The sequence below is a fragment of the Tiliqua scincoides genome, chromosome 6 (assembly GCF_035046505.1).
Source record: "Tiliqua scincoides isolate rTilSci1 chromosome 6, rTilSci1.hap2, whole genome shotgun sequence".
NCBI lineage: Eukaryota > Metazoa > Chordata > Lepidosauria > Squamata > Scincidae > Tiliqua > Tiliqua scincoides.
Genome location: NC_089826.1, coordinates 72043096 through 72063977, shown reverse-complemented (window position 1 = coordinate 72063977; position 20882 = coordinate 72043096). Strand labels below are relative to the sequence as shown.

Genomic DNA, 20882 nt, shown 5'->3' with positions numbered 1-20882 from the left:
AACGAATCTGCCAGTCCCTCAGTCATCTGAGTTCCCATGTGTCACTCACACTGTGATTTTAGCTTTTGAAGAGACAATACATATTTTTCCATTAAAGTCAGTTTAATTAAATGAAATTTTAAGTAATTTTCCCCTTAGAACTTAACCCTTGCATAAGATGATACCTGACTACACACATTTTAAAAGTAGAATTCTGATGTAAAGCAAATATTTTCTCATGGTTTTAATGTGATGCACTATAGGAATTTTTGGAATTGGATTTTAATATATTTGGCTCATTTTGTAAGTTGCCTTAATCAGAACAGAAACAACCATATAATAAATTGAGATGATATTCTGATACTCTTGGTGGTTTACTGAGACTAGCGATTTACTAAAGCTTGCACTGACATTTTCTAGGTTTAGCTCTGCAATCTTAAAACAAGATGAAATTGCAATTCTTCAGCCTTGATTTTCTTTTCTGTAGGTGGATGAGATCATGATGACTTTGAAACAGGCTTTCACAGTAGCTGCAGTGCAACAAACCTCCAAAGCACAATTTCAGCTTTGTGAAGGATGTCCCATGCAGAGCCTACACAAACTCTGTGAAAAAATAGAAGGTGGGAATTATGCAGCATAGCATATGTCTCTTCTTTAAACTGTTTTGTTTCTGACTTTTTCCTCAGTGGACATTCAGGACTGAAGAACTTTGTTTAACTTGTCTTTAAAAATACTTGCACTGCTTGGCAGTACTTAAGAACATAAGAACAGCCCCACTGGATCAGGCCATAGGCCCATCTAGTCCAGCTTCCTGTATCTCACAGCGGCCCACCAAATGCCCCAAGGAGCACACCAGATAACAAGAGACCTGCATCCTGGTGCCCTCCCTTGCATCTGGCATTCTGATATAACCCTTCTCATACTTGAGAAGCTTGAACAGAAGTTCTTGTCAGGCAAATGCCAGCCAGTTACAAGATCAAAACATGATGAAAAAGGAAAAATTCCAATTTTTCGTGTACTGGGTAGGAAAAGGACACACCAGGACCAAGTGCTTTTTTAAATACCTTCAAGCACTTATCTGCCAAGACCAACTTTCATCCTCTTTAAACTGCAAGGGGGCTGCTCTCTCACAATTTAAAGTACTGTGCTTGCTATTTGCTTTAGATCATGATCCCAAGCGCTCTGTCAGCTGGCGCAAGTCCCTTGCGCTGGCTGAGGAGTGTTGCAAATATTCTGTAAGACACATCTGTGACAACTTAGGAGTTGAGGAGGCCAGCTCAAGGATGTATGCTGGCCTCCCAGCAATGGACCAAGCCCCAGGATAGGTGAGTTTGCCCTGGCAGCGGTCCTCTGGCACAGGGATCTGGGGAGGCCAGGGGGAGGGTGGAACTGTGGTGTTTCAGGGCAGGGGGAGGGCTGGCAGTGGGTGGCCCATGAGTGGGCAGGTCCAGGAGGAGGGTGGGGCCAGGATCTGCCACTTAGGCCAGATTCTAATCCCCCTCCCTGGGGTCTGGCCTAGCACCGGGCTGCTAGGATCTATACCATCTCTTTAGGTGGTGCAGATCCAAGTAGCCCCATTTGGTCACTGCCACATTATCCAGGATAAGGGGAATCAATTCCCCTTGCTCTGGATTGTACTGCAGCCAGCCTAAGCCCTGCACTGGATACAACACAGGCCAACTGGCATGCCTGTTCCAGTGTAGGTTAGGATTGGGCTGATAGCCTCTGCCAATAATGGTTCCACTGAGTCCCCCTGCCTAACATTTCTGCAGAGCAGTACAGTAAAAAGCATCTCTGCTATGCAGCAGCTGTCTACCATGCTCTCAAGACATGGCTGCCACCTTGGTCTTCTTGCCTGCTGACTCAACAGACTTTTACCCAGTTCGCTTCTTTTTTGTCCATGTGAAGTCAAATCATTTGAGTGGAGTAGGCCATGGATTAGTACTGCAGTTTGGGATCTCTGTTAGTTCCCACTGCTTTTCACTTGTAATGGATAGGATACAATCTTTCTCTCATCCTCTCCTTTTGCTCTAGTTGTGCTGTCATAGAACTAGTTAGTTAGTTGTGCCTACAAGGCTTTTGTTAGATGTTGTTAGAATATTTTGTGAATATTGTGTTAACAGGTATTTATTCTGTATCTGTTTTGTTTACTCGCTAGGGCTGCATCCTTCTAAAACTAAACTAGAACTTCAAAAACACTTAACAATGCTGAATAATCATGAGCAAGCCTCAATCTTTGAGGAAGTTCAGGTAATCTTTTATGTGGCTTTTGACAACTGTTTTCATTCAAATCTTCATTTGTGAATTCCTCTAGCTACAGAGTGTTGATTGTTCTGTCTTGCACAGTTAAAGACAATTCTAAATAGCTAGTAATGAAAGCTCTAAAACTGTACGATAACCATTTCACATATTATAAAATTTAGAGTTATAGTGATGTGTGTTGCCTACATCATTGATTACACAGGCCAACACACATTTTGCTTCCTTAAATGTTACACCAATTCCTGGGTATATTTGGGGTGCCAGTTCCAAAAATGGCATCCGTTTTACCCTATCACGTCTAGTTTTGGAGACACGGCATAGCCTCTTTAGTGAATGGTTTAAGCAGCTTCCTCATGAAGAAGCCTACACCATGGCCTGGATCTGGCATGCTGAAAATGTTGTCCAGGCATTGCGCTTTCCGTTCCATACCATAACCTCTTATTTTTCAGACCAACCTTCTCAAAAAGTCATGCCGGGCAGCCACTTCCTCCACCTGTCACTCTTGCAGGTTCTGTGCTCCATTTTCTAAGGCAGAAGCGGCTGCCCATTGTGACTTTCTGAGAAGATTGGCTTGAAAGATGCTGAATGGAAGGTGCTGCTGCCTCAACAACGTTTTCAGAGCACAGCAGTCTGCGGTTTGGAGACTGCTGGATTAGATTATTATCACCATTATCAATGTGGATTGAGGTGTTCCGTTCCTAGCTATCCATGCGTAAAGTAAAACCAAGCTGTTGACATCTTTTAAAGTCATACTGGTACCTAGGACTGGTGGTGATTATTTTGACAGTCAGACGAAGTGGGTATGGAGACATATTAGGCAAACCTCTGGAGGTCTGTAATCTTAAAAGGTTAAGAACTCCATAGTAGTGTGTCAGCCTATCTTCTCCCTTTTTGCTACCTGATTTTATACATTTTGGGATGCTGTTGCCATCTAGTGGTAGTTTATAATAAAAGCATTTTTTTTTTTTACTACCTGCTAACAAAGCTATAGGACACTTAGCTATCTATAGGTTTTTAGAATGCTAGGTTGTAGTTGCTGTTATGTATGCAAGTTATGCAGGATCGAAATCCTGCATAACTGATTGGCCCAGACTTATGGCTGGCCAATCGGGTGATGGATCGAAATCCTACCATCTGATTGGCCCTCTAGTTAAAGTTTCAATTGCACCAATCATGGGGAGTCTGGGCGGAGCTAAAGGGTATAAAAGCCAGAGGTGTTTGCCTTGTGTCAGATTCATTGCTAGGTTCTGAAGATGGAATAAACGTATTGAGCTGTTAGCACTATGCCTTCCTTTATTTGCATGGACCCACTATATAACACTGGCGACGAGGATGGGATTTGATTCCTTCATGCTTAACAATGCTAGAACCAAGAGCTGATTCGCTTAAGAGCTGATTCATCACCGAGGAATTGTTGCCCCAGATGAAGAAAGAAGGACCTGTTTCCATAAGTCTGCTGAGCTGCCACGATGACCACCCGAGGTCACATCGCGGATTTCGATCCTGCATAACTTGCATACATAACAGTTGCCATTCTTTTTCCTTTTATAGAAAATAAGGCCAAGAAATGAACAGAAGGAGAATGAATTAATAATCTCTGTTCTGAGAAATATGTATGAAGAGAAACAGAAAGATCACATTCATCTTGGTGAAGTCAAGCAGGTATGTCACTGAACACACCACCTTTTCCTTTCTTGTCATTACACAAGACAAAAATGCCAGGCAGATCTGTGCTATACATTCAGAAAAAGAATGTTGTACAGCCCACCACAGGAAATTGCATCTCTGAATGCTACTCCACATAATTCTTCTTCCCCTTATAAAGCTAGCTTATCAAGAAAAAGGGTACATTGGAGCTCTTTCTCCTGCCAGATTATCTGTCAATAGAAGGATGCCAATGAAGGCAGTAAGTTTTAATTTCAGCCACCTGATTTGATATTGACCAATCACTCATTCACACTCTTTTATGAGAACAAAGGACTATTTTGCTAAACAAATATTGCACTGTAATATCTCTGAATATTGGTAGCAAAACTGAAAGCTTAGGAGGCTACAGCTGAATCCCCTTATTAACCCATAAAATTTCCATGTACTGCATTTGACACTGAAGCCATGACAGTTTATATGAGTATTCTTGTTACCTTTTGTGCAATGAGACATGGGTGACAACAGTTATCAAACAATGCTGCACGGAGTTTGCCATCATATGTGACTGAAAGAAAGAGTAGATAGAGATTGATAAAGGTAACATAGGATGTAATTATTTTTTTAGCTGGTTCAGTCTAGGTTTTTCAGGGAAGGGTTCCATGCTGCCACTTGACTTGGATCACTTTGGAACAAGTACTTTATTTTTTCCAGTGTTTATATACCACCTTTATTGAAAACTCTTAGCCTTGGGTCACGTAGAATTAATGCAGTTTACATAGGAAGGCTGACCATATGCCCCAGGTTTTCAAATGGCTTTTTAACAAGTTTTATTCTGTGAGATAAACTTATGGGATCCTCCATTTCTCCAGATGCCTCCTGTCATGGTGCAGTTTTTAACCCTTAATGATAAGCAAATCCATTCCTTTTTTTGAAGATTATTCAAGCATCGTAAAGTTTTCAAATGGAACTGACAGGGCAGTCCTATATATGATTGTTCAGAAGTAAGTGCAGTTGTTCAGTGAACTTTCGCTCAGATAAATGTACCCGGGATTGTTCTGCAAGTTCCTAACTTAGGGTCCAATCCTACCTAACTTTCCAGCACTGATGCAGCTATGCCAACAGGGCATGAGCTGCATCCTAGTATGGGAGGGCAGTCACAGAGGCCTTCTCAAAGTAAGAAAGTATTTGTTCCCTTACCTCGGGGCTGCATTGCGGCTGCATCCATGCTGGAAAGTTGGATAGGATTGGGCCCTCACTTTCCCATAACTAGAATGGATTACTAGTTCTAAATGGATTACAAATTCTAAATGGGAAATGAATGTGATACAAACTACATCGGCTTTTATTGGGACATTTCCTGGAGGAGGAAAGCTGTTATGAGTACAATGATTTGAAAAGTGCTTTGTTTTTCTTGAATAAGGAAAAAAAAATACAAATATAATTAGCCACGCAGGACAGTTTTTTTTCAGATATTCTAGGTAATGTCAAAACAGTCAATGTGGAAAGTACACAGTACTTCTAATAGATATGGAAGAATGCTCTAGAAATTTAAGTGATTCTCTCTGTAGAATCTTTCTCTGGTTGTTTTTATTTTATTTTCAAAACCTATGTTTTCTTCTTAGACTTCACAGCCCTCAGTGGAATCCATGGGAAATGAGATGCCAAGTAGCACACCCCGGTTCAGACTAGATATGTTGAAAAACAAAGCTAAAAGGTCACTAACGGAGTCGCTAGAAAGTATTTTGTCCCGGGTAAGGCTCTTCAGTTCTGTTATCTGTTTGTCTAATTGTATCATAACTTTTTCCCAGTTGAAGTACTTTCAGCCCAATCCTGAGCTGCCTGCAGCGCCCAGGTCCAGCAGCTCCATGGTGGGCTCCCGCCAGATCCTGCACCTCCTACTTTAGCGCATAGTCGCTGCTAAAGTAAAGGCGCTCGTGTAGGGCAAGCAGCCCGGCTCCATGGATCTACCTCTCCCCGCCCCCAACACGCCTCCTCCATGCCCCCAGCCACGCCTCCCCCCTGCCCGGAATGCCTTGCCCACTCCCCTGGCCATGCCCCACCTCCCGTTCCACAGCCTGGCAGTCCGGGAGACCGCCAAGCCGCGGAACCCAGGCGTCCGCCACATGCCAGCCCAGCTCTGGGCTAGCTCCGGCAGGAGCCTGGTGGTAAGTCCGCAAACATCCACGTTTGCAACTGTGGTCCGCACCGCAGAGCCACGCCGCGGACCACAGGATTGGGCTCTTAGACAGTTATTAATGGCTGCAACCACAGGCAGATCAGACATGTGTGCAATGGGGAATTTTTGAACCATTATTTGTAAGTTTGCTGCTACCCTCAGTTTTCCGTATCAGCGGTGGCACCTATCCTCTGTGGATATACGAGAAGCCGTCTGTATGTGTCATGTCCCCCCAAAAAGTATATCAAGAAAAAAGACACATAACTCTTAAATAGTTTACAACGTTCACATGACAGTATGAATCTTTAAAAAGAGGTCTAGTCCATTAAGCTTGCATTAATACATTGCAACTGACCATCTTTCAGTGGGTTTTGCTGGAATTCTTGCAATCCATAGTTGCAAGAAATAAGGAATTTAATAGGACTAAGCATTAGCATATGTAGGACCTCAGTCCTAAGATTGCTCTGGCCAACATAAGTTGCTTCCACCGACCCGGGAGTGTCGCAAACCTGCCATAAGGCATGTTTGCTCCTCCTTCAGAGTTTCCCAGGCTGGCACACAAATATGCGCTGGCCCATGGAGGCCAAGTCTGGCCCCTGCACAAGTGGTACATGGGTAAGTTCGTGCTAGTGGTGGGACACCGGAATAGTGGTTTGAGAAGGACGTTCTGGGGGCATTCTAGGGGGAAAGAGGGTGGACAGTGGGTAGGCTGATGGGCAGGCCAGACCTGGGACGGGGGTGGTGCCAGGATCCAGCTACATCCTAACCACCGTCCTGGGTGGCCCGGCCTAACGCTGGGCTGCTCAGATCTGCGTCACCTCTTAGGTGGCACAGATCCAAATAGCCCCATTCAACCTGCTGCTGCATTACTTGGGCTAAGGGGAATTAGTTCCCCTTGTCCCGAGCTGTGCCACAACCAGTCCTAGCCCTGCTCTGGATGCAGCACAGGCCTGCCAGCCTTCCTGCTCCAGGACAGGTTAGGATTGGGTTGCAGTATATATAAATGTGATTGGTAAAATGAGACCACCTGCTCCCCTGTCAGCCTGCCAAGTGTTAAGAGCTTTGACTGAGGTCATAGTCCATGTACCCCTATCTTGGAGGTGGGTGCACCCAGGTTTTTCAGCCATGCACCCAGATTTTGAAATCTTTCCACCCACCCATCCAGTCATGTGCATTCATATGGTTTTAGCTTTTGGCACTATCAAAAAAATTTTCTGTGCCCCGGTACTTACATTCCTGTAGTGCTCGGACGCTCAGTAGTACAGCGGTGCCGAAATGACCCAGCCCCCATATTTTATGGGGCTGGGATAGCTGCTGGAGTCTCTCGGAGTAAGAGAATGATTGTTTCCTTACCCCATATTGAGCTCCACAGTTGGCAGTGGGTCTCCTTAGAGCTGTGCCTGCTATTTAACCGAGGAGGGCCATGTCAACCTTTTAGGCTCAGGAGAGGGCATAGGGTTCAGTGGCAGACTCTGCTGCCATCCCTTCCCCCCTGGGCCTGATTTTCCCCTCATTCTGCCCTCCCTCCGCCCAATTCTATCTTCTTCTCATCCCCCCCCCCCCGCTCTGAAAAGCCTCACCACTGGCCGGCGGGAACACTCACAGCTGGCGCTCTCGTGACACAACTCTCCAGCTCTGAGACTGGCCTCTGCACTGGTTCTGCTGGCTTATTGCCAGTGGTGATGTGCCTTAAGGCATTCACACAACAGCAGTTGCCAGGGCAGTGTGCCAGCTGCCGGTGCTGCCCAGGCATAGGATTTGGCCCTTAGTCACATTTAGTTTAGTCTGTGATGGCTTCTTGGTCTGCTGGTGCTTGGTTTTGTTTTATATTGTTGCTCTGTTTTATATTTCTTTTAGTGAAAAGCTTTATTTGCTATAAGGTATCTGGGGAACCAATTTCAAACACTTGGCTAGGTTTTTGTTTAAAAAAACAAACATCAAGCTTCTTGTGCCGTTGCTGCTACAGAATATAAATCTACCATTACTTGCGGTGCATGACTAGTGGTGCAGCCTTCTTGCTTCCTGGCATATTTGTTATTGGTTGTTAAACTTCCTTGCAAAATGCTAAACAGTGTATAATAGGTTCTTTATGAACTTTATGATCCAAACTTCACAGATATTTGCTCTGGTAAGTACATAAAAATGTTGGTACCATTGTGGGAAAAGTTGTGCTTTTTGCTTAGTATGCAGTCTGCTTAGTACTCTGCTCTAATCAACCAATCCCTGGCTTTGTGTTATTTAATGAAATCTTTCTTATGGCTCAAGAGGCAAACATTGTGAGGGTAATTGAAGTAATATTCAAACCCATTGTAGTTATGCAAATGTTTGGTGATATCTTAAAACTGAAAGGAATCAATAACTCTGATGACTGCACAAAGGAGGAATATTAGAATTAATGACATGTCCATATTTGATAACATGGCCGTGTTACTTCTTTCCAAGTTGTTTACAAATATCACTGTTCAGTGACCTTTCTGAAGGAGGTTGTTACTTTTCATGTGGAGAAAGGTTATTCATAGCCCACTCAGGAAATTGAATTTAATAATGATCTCAACACAGTGAGAATCTTGGCAGCTTTATAGTTTCTTCAGCCTTGTAGAAAATGCAACCATGTGAATATTCAGGTTTCTCTATGTTCATCAGCCCTTCAGTTGGACTCCCCCACCCCCAGCTGGTGCATTGGGTATTACTCTAATATTACGGGTTCAAGGGTTGGCTTGGACAGATGGGCTCTCTAATGGATGTGGACTTTCAGTTGGGGCTTAAAATAGGATGTCAGTTTTAAGACATCACCAAACAACATTTGCTTGGTCACAATGCGTTTGAATATTATTTTAATTATCCTCACAATTGATGCATCATGAGCTGATGCTATCCCCGATGCTTGTAGAATATAAAATATATAATGCAGGCTGTGTGTTTTGTTTTTTGTTTTTGTAGGGAAGTAAAATTAAAGGTCAACTGGAAAGTTCCGGAAGTATTGATTTAGACAGTTCCTTATCAAGTACTACAAGTAAAGTAAGTATGCTGGCTGCTAAAGTGTTTAAAAATTATAGTGAGCGTTAAAATTTTCTGATACCTCTTTCAGAAACACAGGGAGTCTGTGGTGCATTCAATACCATTATTAAAGATAGTACTTAATACTACTGAGGGAGAGTCAGCATGGCTTCTGTAAGGGTAAGTCTTGCCTCACAAACCTTATAGAATTCTTTGAAAAGGTCAACAGGCATGTGGATGCGGGAGAACCCGTGGACATTATATATCTGGACTTTCAGAAGGCGTTTGACACGGTCCCTCACCAAAGGCTACTGAAAAAACTCCACAGTCAGGGAATTAGAGGACAGGTCCTCTCGTGGATTGAGAACTGGTTGGAGGCCAGGAAGCAGAGAGTGGGTGTCAATGGGCAATTTTCACAATGGAGAGAGGTGAAAAGCGGTGTGCCCCAAGGATCTGTCCTGGGACCGGTGCTTTTCAACCTCTTCATAAATGACCTGGAGACAGGGTTGAGCAGTGAAGTGGCAAAGTTTGCAGATGACACCAAACTTTTCCGAGTGGTAAAGACCAGAAGTGATTGTGAGGAGCTCCAGAAGGATCTCTCCAGACTGGCAGAATGGGCAGCAAAATGGCAGATGCGCTTCAATGTCAGTAAGTGTAAAGTCATGCACATTGGGGCAAAAAATCAAAACTTCACATATAGGCTGATGGGTTCTGAGCTGTCTGTGACAGATCAGGAGAGAGATCTTGGGGTGGTGGTGGACAGGTCGATGAAAGTGTCGACCCAATGTGCGGCGGCAGTGAAGAAGGCCAATTCTATGCTTGGGATCATTAGGAAGGGTATTGAGAACAAAACGGTTAGTATTATAATGCCGTTGTACAAATCGATGGTAAGGCCACACCTGGCGTATTGTGTCCAGTTCTGGTCGCCGCATCTCAAAAAAGACATAGTGGAAATGGAAAAGGTGCAAAAGAGAGTGACTAAGATGATTACGGGGCTGGGGCACCTTCCTTATGAGGAAAGGCTACGGCGTTTGGGCCTCTTCAGCCTAGAAAAGAGACGCTTGAGGGGGGACATGATTGAGACATACAAAATTATGCAGGGGATGGACAGAGTGGATAGGGAGATGCTCTTTACACTCTCACATAATACCAGAACCAGGGGACATCCACTAAAATTGAGTGTTGGGCGGGTTAGGACAGACAAAAGAAAATATTTCTTTACTCAGCGCGTGGTCGGTCTGTGGAACTCCTTGCCACAGGATGTGGTGCTGGCGTCTAGCCTAGACGCCTTTAAAAGGGGATTGGACGAGTTTCTGGAGGAAAAATCCATTATGGGGTACAAGCCATGATGTGTATGCGCAACCTCCTGATTTTAGAAATGGGTTAAGTCAGAATGCCAGATGTAGGGGAGAGCACCAGGATGAGGTCTCTTGTTATCTGGTGTGCTCCCTGGGGCATTTGGTGGGCCGCTGTGAGATACAGGAAGCTGGACTAGATGGGCCTATGGCCTGATCCAGTGGGGCTGTTCTTATGTTCTTATGTTCTTAATATTTTTAAAGCAATAAACTATTTTATTTGGTTTATCATAAACTTGCTAATAACCCTATAACAGTGCTATTAGCCCATAAACTGTTTCAGTACCCACTTGCCATTTTTTATCTGTATAAAGCCAAAATGAACTCTCTCTTTTCCACTCTACAAATATTTTCCGACTTGGTTGTCTGGATAGGATTTTTAGGCATGAGAGGAAACCAATTAGGTGGCTTAAATGTTCTATATTTCTCCCTAACCCAAACCAGTTATATATTTTTTTTCTTGCGTTTGCTTCAGCAAGAGCATTTTGTTCATCAACTTAATTCATGTCTTGGATGACCTTATACTTCCAGGATAAGATCAATAGCAAAACTTTAGTTTGGAGAACGATGTAATGTCTTCTAAGTAAATACTTCCTGGCCTTTTTAACAGAAATAATTGGATGGCGTGCTCCTTCCAAATGCAGCCTGGTTGTTGAAAGAGGGCATTTTGACAGCGGTAATTTTTTTTCTTCTGCACTGTAATAGCTAGAATTCCAGAAGTTCAGCCAGAAGACACAAATGATGTGTGCAGGCACAGCCTGTGCTGGCACAGACTATTATTGTGCCATGTGTGTTTAGATCTACAAATCTTTTATACTGACAGGAAACATTTCTCTGTGAGAGAGAAGGCCTCCCTCCCCCTGATAGTCCTCTGAAAGCCAATGGATCTGTCGGAAGTCTCTCCAGCGAACCAGACAGCCCTTCCAGTGATCAGCCACCAAAATCAGCTTACCAGGGCTTTAGACGAAGAGCAAATACACTGACTCATGTGCCAGCTGAAAACCAGGAGATCTCAGAACCCACAGAAGCATCTCCATCTGTTCCCCAAAAGAAGCTTATGAGGTATCATTCCGTGAGCACAGAGACTCCTCACCAGCAAAAGTAAGACTAAGTTTAAAGTGAGATACTGTTTGCAAGAAATTTTGGGCAATGTTTTAAGGTATGTCCATTCTAGGGAAGGGGAAATGATCTGGGGGGGGGGGAGGACTTGCCATAACTAATCACATTATATTTGTGAACCTATATTTTAAAAATTTCAGAAAAGGGCAGGAATTACGTAGATTACCCAGGTAGTCCTGATGATCAACGTGTTTTATAAATGAGAGGTGTTTGTGAATTGGGTGAGTGAACTGTCAGAATAGAGCCCCTGCCCACTGGAATCATGACTTGACTGTTCTTAGAAAGAGATTCGTAGCCCATGATTCAGAGACTTGCTCATTCACGGAATTCAGTTCATGCAGATGTTTTCCTATTCCCTTCTATGGGTGTTCAAATGTGTGTAGATCATTTCCGTTCAAGAATGAAAATAGGGAAGTAGAGCTTTGGATAATGCCCATAAACATGAAGACTAAAGAATAGAAAGGCAAATGATACTCATGTTTGTATCTGGTGATAGAGATTAGCCTGTGTCCAGAAGCCTCCATGAAATCAAGTGTATTTGCTATTACTGACAAAAAATTGCTTCCCATTTTCTTCTTATGCCAGAACGGTTCATAGGATCATCCTCTAAACACTTGCATGTACCAGCTCTAAAGTCTTACTAACCTAATAGAATTATCTTGCTTCTCTTATGCATTTACCCTCATTCGTTTACACTTGTTTAAAAGGCTCTGTCGCTCTTTCTGAAATACTGGCTAGACAAACTAAGTTGTTGGGAAGAAGGTTTTCCGCCCTATGCATACCAGGGTAATTTGAAAAAGCACACACCTGAGATTGGTGGTTACTGGCAGAGAGAAGACGTAGAATTCAAAGAGAAACATAACCTGTTTCCATTTCCCTTCTTTGAACCTTATTGCCTGTTCATTTCTAGAGGGCTTTTGCATTTACAGTTTTGAACTTGTAAATTGTTCACAGTTAGCATTTTGCCATGATGCTATTTTCATCTTGCTGCTGCTTCCTCAGTAGACCTGCTTAGAAAGTCTTTCTCATGGTTCATCTTTGATGAAGTTCAGCTTTTTATGTGGAATAGCCCATTTAAGATGCTGTGCCTGATTGCTTTTGCTAACATTCCACAAGGTGGATATAAGGAGTGGTGAAATGGGGGGGGGGGAAATAAAACCTTTAAAACACCCTCACACACCTTGCTGAGCAAGCTGAAAAGCACTGGTGCATGTTCTCGACTTTGAATAGTTGTATAGACTTATAGCACTTTAAAGACTAACTGGTATATGTTGCTCCCCCCCTTGATGGAGTCCTTACCCCCATAATATATATTTCAACATAAGCTTTCATGGATTACAGTTCACTTCTGGAAGTTGTATAGATTGGCCAAGCTTTGAAATGATATAGGCAAATGTCCATTCCTCAGAACCTTTGTTATGCAAAACCCCAAATCACCATTTATAACTGTTACATTCCCTTTTATCCAGCATAGTGATTGTCTTAAATCTATATTCTAAATTTCTTCCAAACCATTTTGACGACTGAGGTTGAAAGGAACTTGAAGATGCAGTTGAGTTGATAATGGTTGCAATTGAATTGATACAGATACTTCATAAAGGCCAATTCCCAGATGAATATTCCATGCTCCATTTTAGCTCCTCAGCACAATGCTAGAAATTTTTCCCTCAGAAGAATGTTTTGCAGCCTCAGTCAGCAGCAGACTAGGAATATACATAACAGAAATCCACAGTTCTGTAGTAGAGCCCTACCCCTACTCCACGGATCTGTGCAGTTTGCAGGCTGCTGTTCCGGCCACGTGGGAATTCCCAGCATATTCAGCAATGACATCAAAGAAGTCAACAAGGGCTGGTTAGGTCAGTGGGAGAAGGTGGGGCTTGGCAAGACAGGTGAGATTAAAAGAGGAGGAAGAAAGGGGGTTGGCACAGCAGGGAAACTGACTCTGGATAGGGCAAAGGTCACAAAAGAAGAAGGCATGTACCATTGAGGAACAGGAGACAGAGAGAAAGATATGAGGGAAGGAGAAAAAATGAAGAGGGAAGGGATGAAGAAGTAGGGACTCCAGGAGGAAAGGAAAAAGAGATAGAGAGGAGGAATGTGGGGCAAGGTGGCCAAAGCAGATGAACATCCCAGGGAGCAAAAAGGGAAACAGTCTCCCAGTGCCTTCTCAGAAACATTCACCCCCTGCTAGAACTTGGGACTTGGAGCCTGCTACCCCTGCATCCCAGCAAGAGATTGGCCCCCATTTGGCCAAATGGAAGTGTCCTTTAACACCTCTGGGGGCATAGCCTCCCCCCAGGTCTCACAACACCCTCTATCATGACTGGAGCGCAGCTCTGGTTGCGTTCTGAGGTCTCAATGCACTGACCCATGGATTTCATTATCCACAGGTTTCGGCATCCACGGGAATTCTGGGAACAGAACCCCCGTGGATGCCAAGGCACCACATCTACATGTTTTCCTACTAACAACCATTAGAAGATCTTTTAGGCTACAGAGAGTGAGCCTACACATCATGGGGGAGGCAGACTTCAGTGAGAGACTGCTCATGTGCTGTATGCCAGGGGTGTCAAACATAAGGTTCATGGGCTGGATGCAGCCCAGAGGAGCTCTTTATCTGGCCCTCAGGCTCTCCCAGCACCACTCTGAACTGCTGCCAGCTTCTGAGCTGTGCTGAAGTGTCACTGCTGAAAAGGCAACCCACATGATAATTGGGCTGTCCTGTATCTTGAAAATATGGTCAAGATTTGCATATTTTCCTCTTCTGTCATTTGCAGCTGATGAGTTCCTAAGTGAGAAAAATAGTCTTATTTCTGCTTATGACCTGCTTAATTATCTCACTTCCTGCTTAATGACATCACGTCTGGTCCTCAGCAGGCATCATGAATGTTATTTGGCCCCCTGCTCAGTGCTGTTATTTAACATAGGAATCACACTCTTAATTCAAGAACAGGGATGTGATGTATCTTTTTGTTTCAACTCTCTGCCCTTTTCTTTGATTTATCACATTTTTTTATTTCTTGCTTTCCTTTGAATCTTCCCTGTTGGAACCCTCCTCATAAAATTTGAACACATCTGCCAGCAGCTTTAAAATTTCTTCCGATCAACCGGCAGCTGCTCCTCCTCCTCCTCCTCCTCCTCCAGCTCATCTTAATTCCTCAGCCTCCTCGCCCAATTTCTTAAAACATCTTAGGCATAATTCAAGTGGAGAACAAAGTGGGCATGCTTTGCCAAAGAGGTGAGAGGGGAAAAAAATATATGAAGTTTGTATGTAGTTGGTAGTGGAACATTTTAAGAGCACACAACTTTAGGAATATCCTAGTCACATTGTAAAAGAACACAAGGCTCTCAAAAATGAAAATTTAGAATATAAAGCCCACTTGACTACACCCTACTGAAAGACAAGTGGCTGGAGAGAGGCAATGTGGGAGCTGTGTGTGTGTGTGTGTGTGTGTGTGTGTGTGTGTGTGTGTGAGAGAGAGAGAGAGAGAGAGAGAGGAGTTCAGTATCCCTCCCTTCCCATTTCTTTACTGAGTTTTAGATTATCTATCTCTCTCACTTCATAGGAAATGAGGAGTGACCTGATTTTGACACATATTTGTTCTCTTCCATCAGGATAAGCCCGCTAGCCTTGTGGGTCAACTTGGATTTGCACCAGTGATATTGCTGGTGAAAGTCTGCATTGACCCATGAAGGCAGATCAGACCCAGGAAGGGGGTTAGGATTCAGCTTGTGCCACTGTCACCAAACCTGCCCCCTTTGCAGACCAGATCTGCCCTCCCTGCCCATCTGCTCTCTGATCTGCCCCCTCCCTGCCCCCCTCCCAACCTCTGTATGGTCTTACTTGAGCGGCGGGTGTCCATGGTCCGTCGCGACGTGGACCTCAGCTCACTGCTTTCAGTCATGGCCAAGTCGTGCTCTCTCCAGCATTTTAATGTTTGCCACAGCCAGTGCATTATGCTGACAGAACACATGTTTCGCCAGCATAATGCATGCTTAGGATTGGGCCAATAGTTTAAAACGTAATAGACGTAGACATAATAAATAGACATAATTGTCTGCTGTTTCTGCAGACAAAAAAGGATCAGAACTGGGTAACAAACTTCCATATCAGTGTTTCATTTTAACTTATTAACACATTATTAAACTTTCATTCTCTAAATTAAGAGCAAACTGTTTCCAAATAAATATATTTCATATGGCAACCTAGCTTTTGTTCAGACAATTATGCCCAAGATGCTATATTTTTCTTCTTCATTTTTTGTGATCAATTCAGAAGAAACCAATTCTGTTCCCTTCATTTCCAGCTGAGGAATAGGTGTACTCCCCTACAGCGCAATCCTGTGCATGTGTATTCAGACGTAGATTCCATTGAGTTTAGTGGAACTAACTTCCAGGTAATAGTCCATAGGATTGCAGCCCTAGTTTTTCACAATCTTTTCACAGTCACAAGATGGATTGCAAAAGCTAGAGAAATTAGGTATTATATTCTTTGCTGAATATGAAATAAAGCTATAAGGTGATTTACAGTATATATGAGACCTACCAACCTAGTTATATAGGCAGCCCCAAATAGAAAGTAAAACTGGTGAAATGCCTTGTGGTGTTTCATCTTTAATTTCCTGGTATTTATTTTAACTCCTACAATTATTATTTTCTTCTTGGTTTGGTACTGACACTGTTGAGTTTTTGTTTTTAATTTTTATTTGTTGTACTTACTTAATACTTCCTCATTCTGATCTGCCCCCTTTTCAACTGCACTCTCAGCACCTCCTACCGTTTTGCTATACGGAAAAAGCTTCACTCTTCCTCTTCTGTGCCAAACTTCTTAAAATTTCTGGCTCCTGTAGATGAAAATAACACCTCTGACTTTAGGAACACAAAAAGGTAGGGTTCCTTTCCATATGTTGGCACCTGAAAAAAAAACCTTTCACTTAGAAATGTTGTTTGTCTTGGATTCTGATAAAATGGTCAGCAGTTTAATGAAATTAATATTGTTCAAAAATATAGTTTGTATAATGATGAGCATTTTAAAAACTTTTCACTTTAATGTCTCTTATTTGATGTTTATAAATTATATGAACAATGTGATGATGACCATTAATCTTACAGTTTCTAAGGTTCATTGATAAATGCCACATACCTCATTAAATAATTTTCTGCTGGAACTGTTTGTGAGTGGAAATTAGTTTGAGGATCAAAGTTGTTGCATTTCAAGTTGAGGAGGAATCTCTCCCAACCTACTGTGAATTCCTCGTATCTTGCAAATGCCCAACAGAAAATATAGACATGCAGTTAAAAACCAGGAAGAAGACAAAATGGAATTGATTTGAGAGGGAAATTGCAGACAGTGTGGGTTTAAGGGCCATTGCTTACATCAGCACAAATTGGGCAATTACAAAATATTTGCACTGTTCCAAAATACATTGAAGAATATTTTATTCAAGGCAAGGTTTTCACAGAGTCTGGGAAAGTGCTCAGGGTTTGATTGCTTGGCACCTTATCTCATGAGGGTACTTTCTCCATACCAAGACAGCGAAGAGAGAAAATATACACTTCCTAGTTATGCTATACTCCCAATGCTCATTTTTCTTTCATTAAGGATGTCCACAGTTAGGGTGCGAAGATTTTCATATGACTTTCTTTCTCAAGGAGAATCTGACTGCAAATGTAGAAATGATGGGGGTTCTTGGGTGATATATTCACATTGATCTCATGGTAATTTTAAAATATGTCTTAGGATACAGTCTTGTACAAACATTCTGGGGAATAAGCCTAATTGAACACAGTGGATTTATTTCTGAGTAGTCATGTGTAGGGTTGCACTGTTAATCTTGCACAAAAGAATGAAGAGCTGCATTTTAGATGTTACTTGCAGGCTGTTATTGTGAATGCTTGGAGGATTTGTATATTCATCACATTTTATAGATCACTGTATTGGTTTTTCCAGCTTTTGGGTGACTCGGGGCCAAAAGCTCTGCAAGGAACCCTCAGTGACATTCTCCCCCATGTTTAGGAAAATGCGTTTGTGTGCTAGCTAACTTCCAGGGAGTCTGGGAACCAAATCCTCAATGCTGTCACCTGACAGTTACAGTGGTGGCAGTAAAGGGAGACTCATTTCTGTCCACTGTCTGGTTCCTGCTTAGTTTTCTCAGGTAGGCACCATTCATGGTAACCAGGCAGTAGACAGGTGACAGTGCTCCTTCATTGCTACTGCTGTAGTTACAGGTGGCAGCCCAAAGGTGGCAGCACACTTGTGTGTGCTGCTTGTGCCTGATACCACTGTCTCTTTGTAAGCTTTCCCTTGTGGTCCTGAGCCCTGAGTGATGGCAGGAAGGTGGTGGCTGGAGCAGTCCAAGGGTCCTGGTTTAGCAGGTGGTCATGGGGATTTACAGTAACTCTTGCTACCTTGGATTGGCCAAATACGGGTGTGGATCCTTGCCTAGCTGAGCATCCCTGGCATGTTCCCCGCCAGGTCCCACATGTAGAACTACCCTAGCAGCAGTGAATGTATTTTATAGTTATTACTGAAATAGTAACCTAATTTGTTTTCCACACTCCTAATTTTAGTGACTGTACAACCCGGTTAAATGAAGCCGATTGTAACTATGAAAGCCCTGTGAAGACCCGCCGGCACTCATGGAGACAGCAGATATTTCTCAGAGTGGCAACACCACAGAAAGGATGTGATTCTTCAAGTTGGCATGATGGTAAAGGCCTTCTCCAGATAAAAAACAACCCTAACAATATTTATCTTGCTTTCCGTTTCGTAGCACAGGTGGGAGACTGTGATACATTTTCAAAGAATAGGTTTATAATGCTGTAAAGCAGCATTTCTCAACCAGTGGAACTTATACCACTGCTGGTACTTAAGGTGGTGTCTGGCGGTACATGTGGGACCCCCAGACTCCCACCTCCTGGCAGCGAGATCAATGATGCACCACAACCAAGCAGTGGTAGAGGCTCAGATCAGTGAGCAGAGAGTATCCTTTTCACTCCCTCAAAAAAGCCATGCTATCTGCCCTGAGCCTCCTACAAGTGTGTGTTGTGTTGCGTCTGGCCTCCCAGTCTGAAAGTAACTGGTGACGATATCGTGGCCAGTTACTTCCAGTGGTACTGTACTTCTAGTTGGTGGACCATGCATAGTGATACAGCGGGGGACAAACGTTGAGAAATGCTTCTGTAAAGTATTTCTGATTGCTCTCATCAGGTGGCTGGTTTTCTGTGTTGCTTGCTAGCTTCCATTCTTCTTCCCTGTCTTTGAGTCATATTTTTCATTGTCCTACTCAAGATGCAACTTACAGTCTTGGCTTGCATTATGTTATCCAAGCAAAAAGAAAATGAGGGCATGGGAGAAATACCCAAATGGTTTGCTTATTTTGAAGTCTTCATTATTTAAAGCCATTTATAGTGCCTTATAGCCCAATTCTTTTTAACCCCTTCCCCCCCTCCTCCACTGCGGCAGCCATGCCACTGAAGTGCCACTGCATCTTGTGGGGAGGCACTCCTGGAAGTCTCCTTCAGATAAGGGAACATTTGTTCCCTTGCCCTGGGGGTAAACCTCAATTGCCTTGATGGGTCTACTCAGGTCTGCACAGCTGGGCCACCACCATCAGCAGTCACTGCAGCATGCCACCAAACTCCAGAGGTCTTGGTGCTGGTAAGCTGGTGTAGGAGAGTGGTGGAACAGGTTGAAGATTGGGGTGGGGAGGGGACATGTTTTGAGGTCAGCAAGCAGCAGTTCTTCCAATATCCTATCCACTTTCCTGGATCCACTTGGACCCCTCAGCTTGCCATATGGGGCTACTCAGATCTGTGACAGCTATTTAGCTGGTGTAGATTCAAGCAGCCTGTGTAGGGCTCCGAGGCCAGGGAGCAGAGGTTAGGATACGGTGTTCGCTGTTGCCATTGACCCTGCCCCCCTCACGGGCTTTTCCATCGTCCCCCACCCAGAAATGCACCCTCTCCTCCCCCGAAATGCCCTCCCACCACCCTCTCTCACCCCCTGCACTACCTGGTGCACTTTTCTCTGCTCCATTTTCTAATGTTTCTTATATTTGGGGTGTCTTGTGCTTTTAGTAGCAAATTTCAGGGCAACAAAATGGCAAATGAGTTAGTATAAAGTGATGTACATTGGGCAAAAAACAAATAAATCTGAGCATATGCACTGATTGTGTATGAACAGCTAACCAGGAAAGAAAGCTTGGGGTTGCTCAATGAAAACATCAGCTGGCATCCAGCAGTAGAAAAAAAGACAAATCTTCAGGCAGTGAGGTGACAAATAGGACAAAGGCCTCAATCCTAACCCAACTTTCCAGCACTGACATAAGGGCAATGCAGCTCCTAGGTAAGGGAACAAACATTGCCTTACCTTGAGGAGGCCTCCATGACTGCCCCTCAACTGTAGGATGCAGCACATGCCCCACTGTCACAGCTATGCCAGTGCTGGAAAGTTGGTTAGGATTGCTCCCAAAGGCTCTAATTGCAAGGGTAGGGGAAAAGGAGAAGATGCTCCTAAATTAATTTAATCAGTCACATTTGAGCCAAACATTTTGATGTCTTTTGTGGGTAGCAGCAGATGTCTCTGTCTCAATATCCTGACATTAGCAGCTGCACACTCATATTAGGCTGATTTGCAGTGACTCTGGCATTAAAATAGTTGATCGCAATTTGAGAAAGGAAAATGGTGGTAATTTTCCTCTGCTGCTCTCCTATGCACACTAGATGGCACTGTTGTCCTCTGTTATTCAAGAAACTTGAACTTCTCTAGTTTCCTTCCTTTTTGTTGCTGTTGCACTATTTCTATATATGCCACCGAATGCATTATGGCTTATTGTGTTGCTTTTGAGAATGAAATAGCAAAGTCTAGCCATGTTTGGGGGGTGGAAACCTGCACTTTGAGGATTTAGATTGTTGCCCTGTGACAAAGAAGTAGAAATAAGTGGAGCTGAACTTAACAGAAATTCTGGCTGGGGCCCTGTGAAACCCATGCTGCACACAAAACAGGTGGTGGTTGATTTTTCCTTCTGGGAAAAATTCGTCACACTCTAGAGTAGTAGTTCCCAAAGTGTGGGTCATGGAGCTGAGCCCATGTGCGGTCATGGAGCTGGGCCATCCTGACCACCCTTGTGTCAGTTTGGCTCCAAATAGATGCCATTCTGGAAACTGAATGACTTACCAGAGCCTCCAGAGGCCTCTGCCAGGCAGCAGACCCACTCTATTGCCTCCATGCACCTCAGAATGGCCTGCAGAAGTCTTCGGAAGCCACTTCTGGTTTGCTTCTGAAAACTGGAAGTTGCTTCCTAGGGCTTCTGCAGGCCATTCTGAGGTCCATGCAGGCAATAGAG

At 43.6% G+C, this 20882-nt stretch overlaps 1 protein-coding gene across 3 annotated transcripts in view; it reads left to right on the top strand.

Moving 5' to 3' along the window:
* The window catches only part of TBC1D1 (TBC1 domain family member 1), a 109730-nt gene that overhangs the window by 58585 nt on the left and 30263 nt on the right, over positions 1–20882 (top strand). Inside the window, exons 5-13 of one of the 3 annotated variants that reach the window (XM_066631703.1) lie at positions 467–599; positions 2138–2229; positions 3793–3903; positions 5511–5639; positions 9005–9082; positions 11240–11517; positions 14621–14773; positions 16303–16422; positions 18106–18245. In XM_066631703.1, coding sequence (XP_066487800.1) covers positions 467–599; positions 2138–2229; positions 3793–3903; positions 5511–5639; positions 9005–9082; positions 11240–11517; positions 14621–14773; positions 16303–16422; positions 18106–18245 — 1234 coding nt within the window. Of the gene's footprint in view, positions 1–466; positions 600–2137; positions 2230–3792; positions 3904–5510; positions 5640–9004; positions 9083–11239; positions 11518–14617; positions 14774–16302; positions 16423–18105; positions 18246–20882 lie in introns of all 3 variants that reach the window. The other 2 variants (XM_066631702.1, XM_066631704.1) reach the window with 2 other exon arrangements.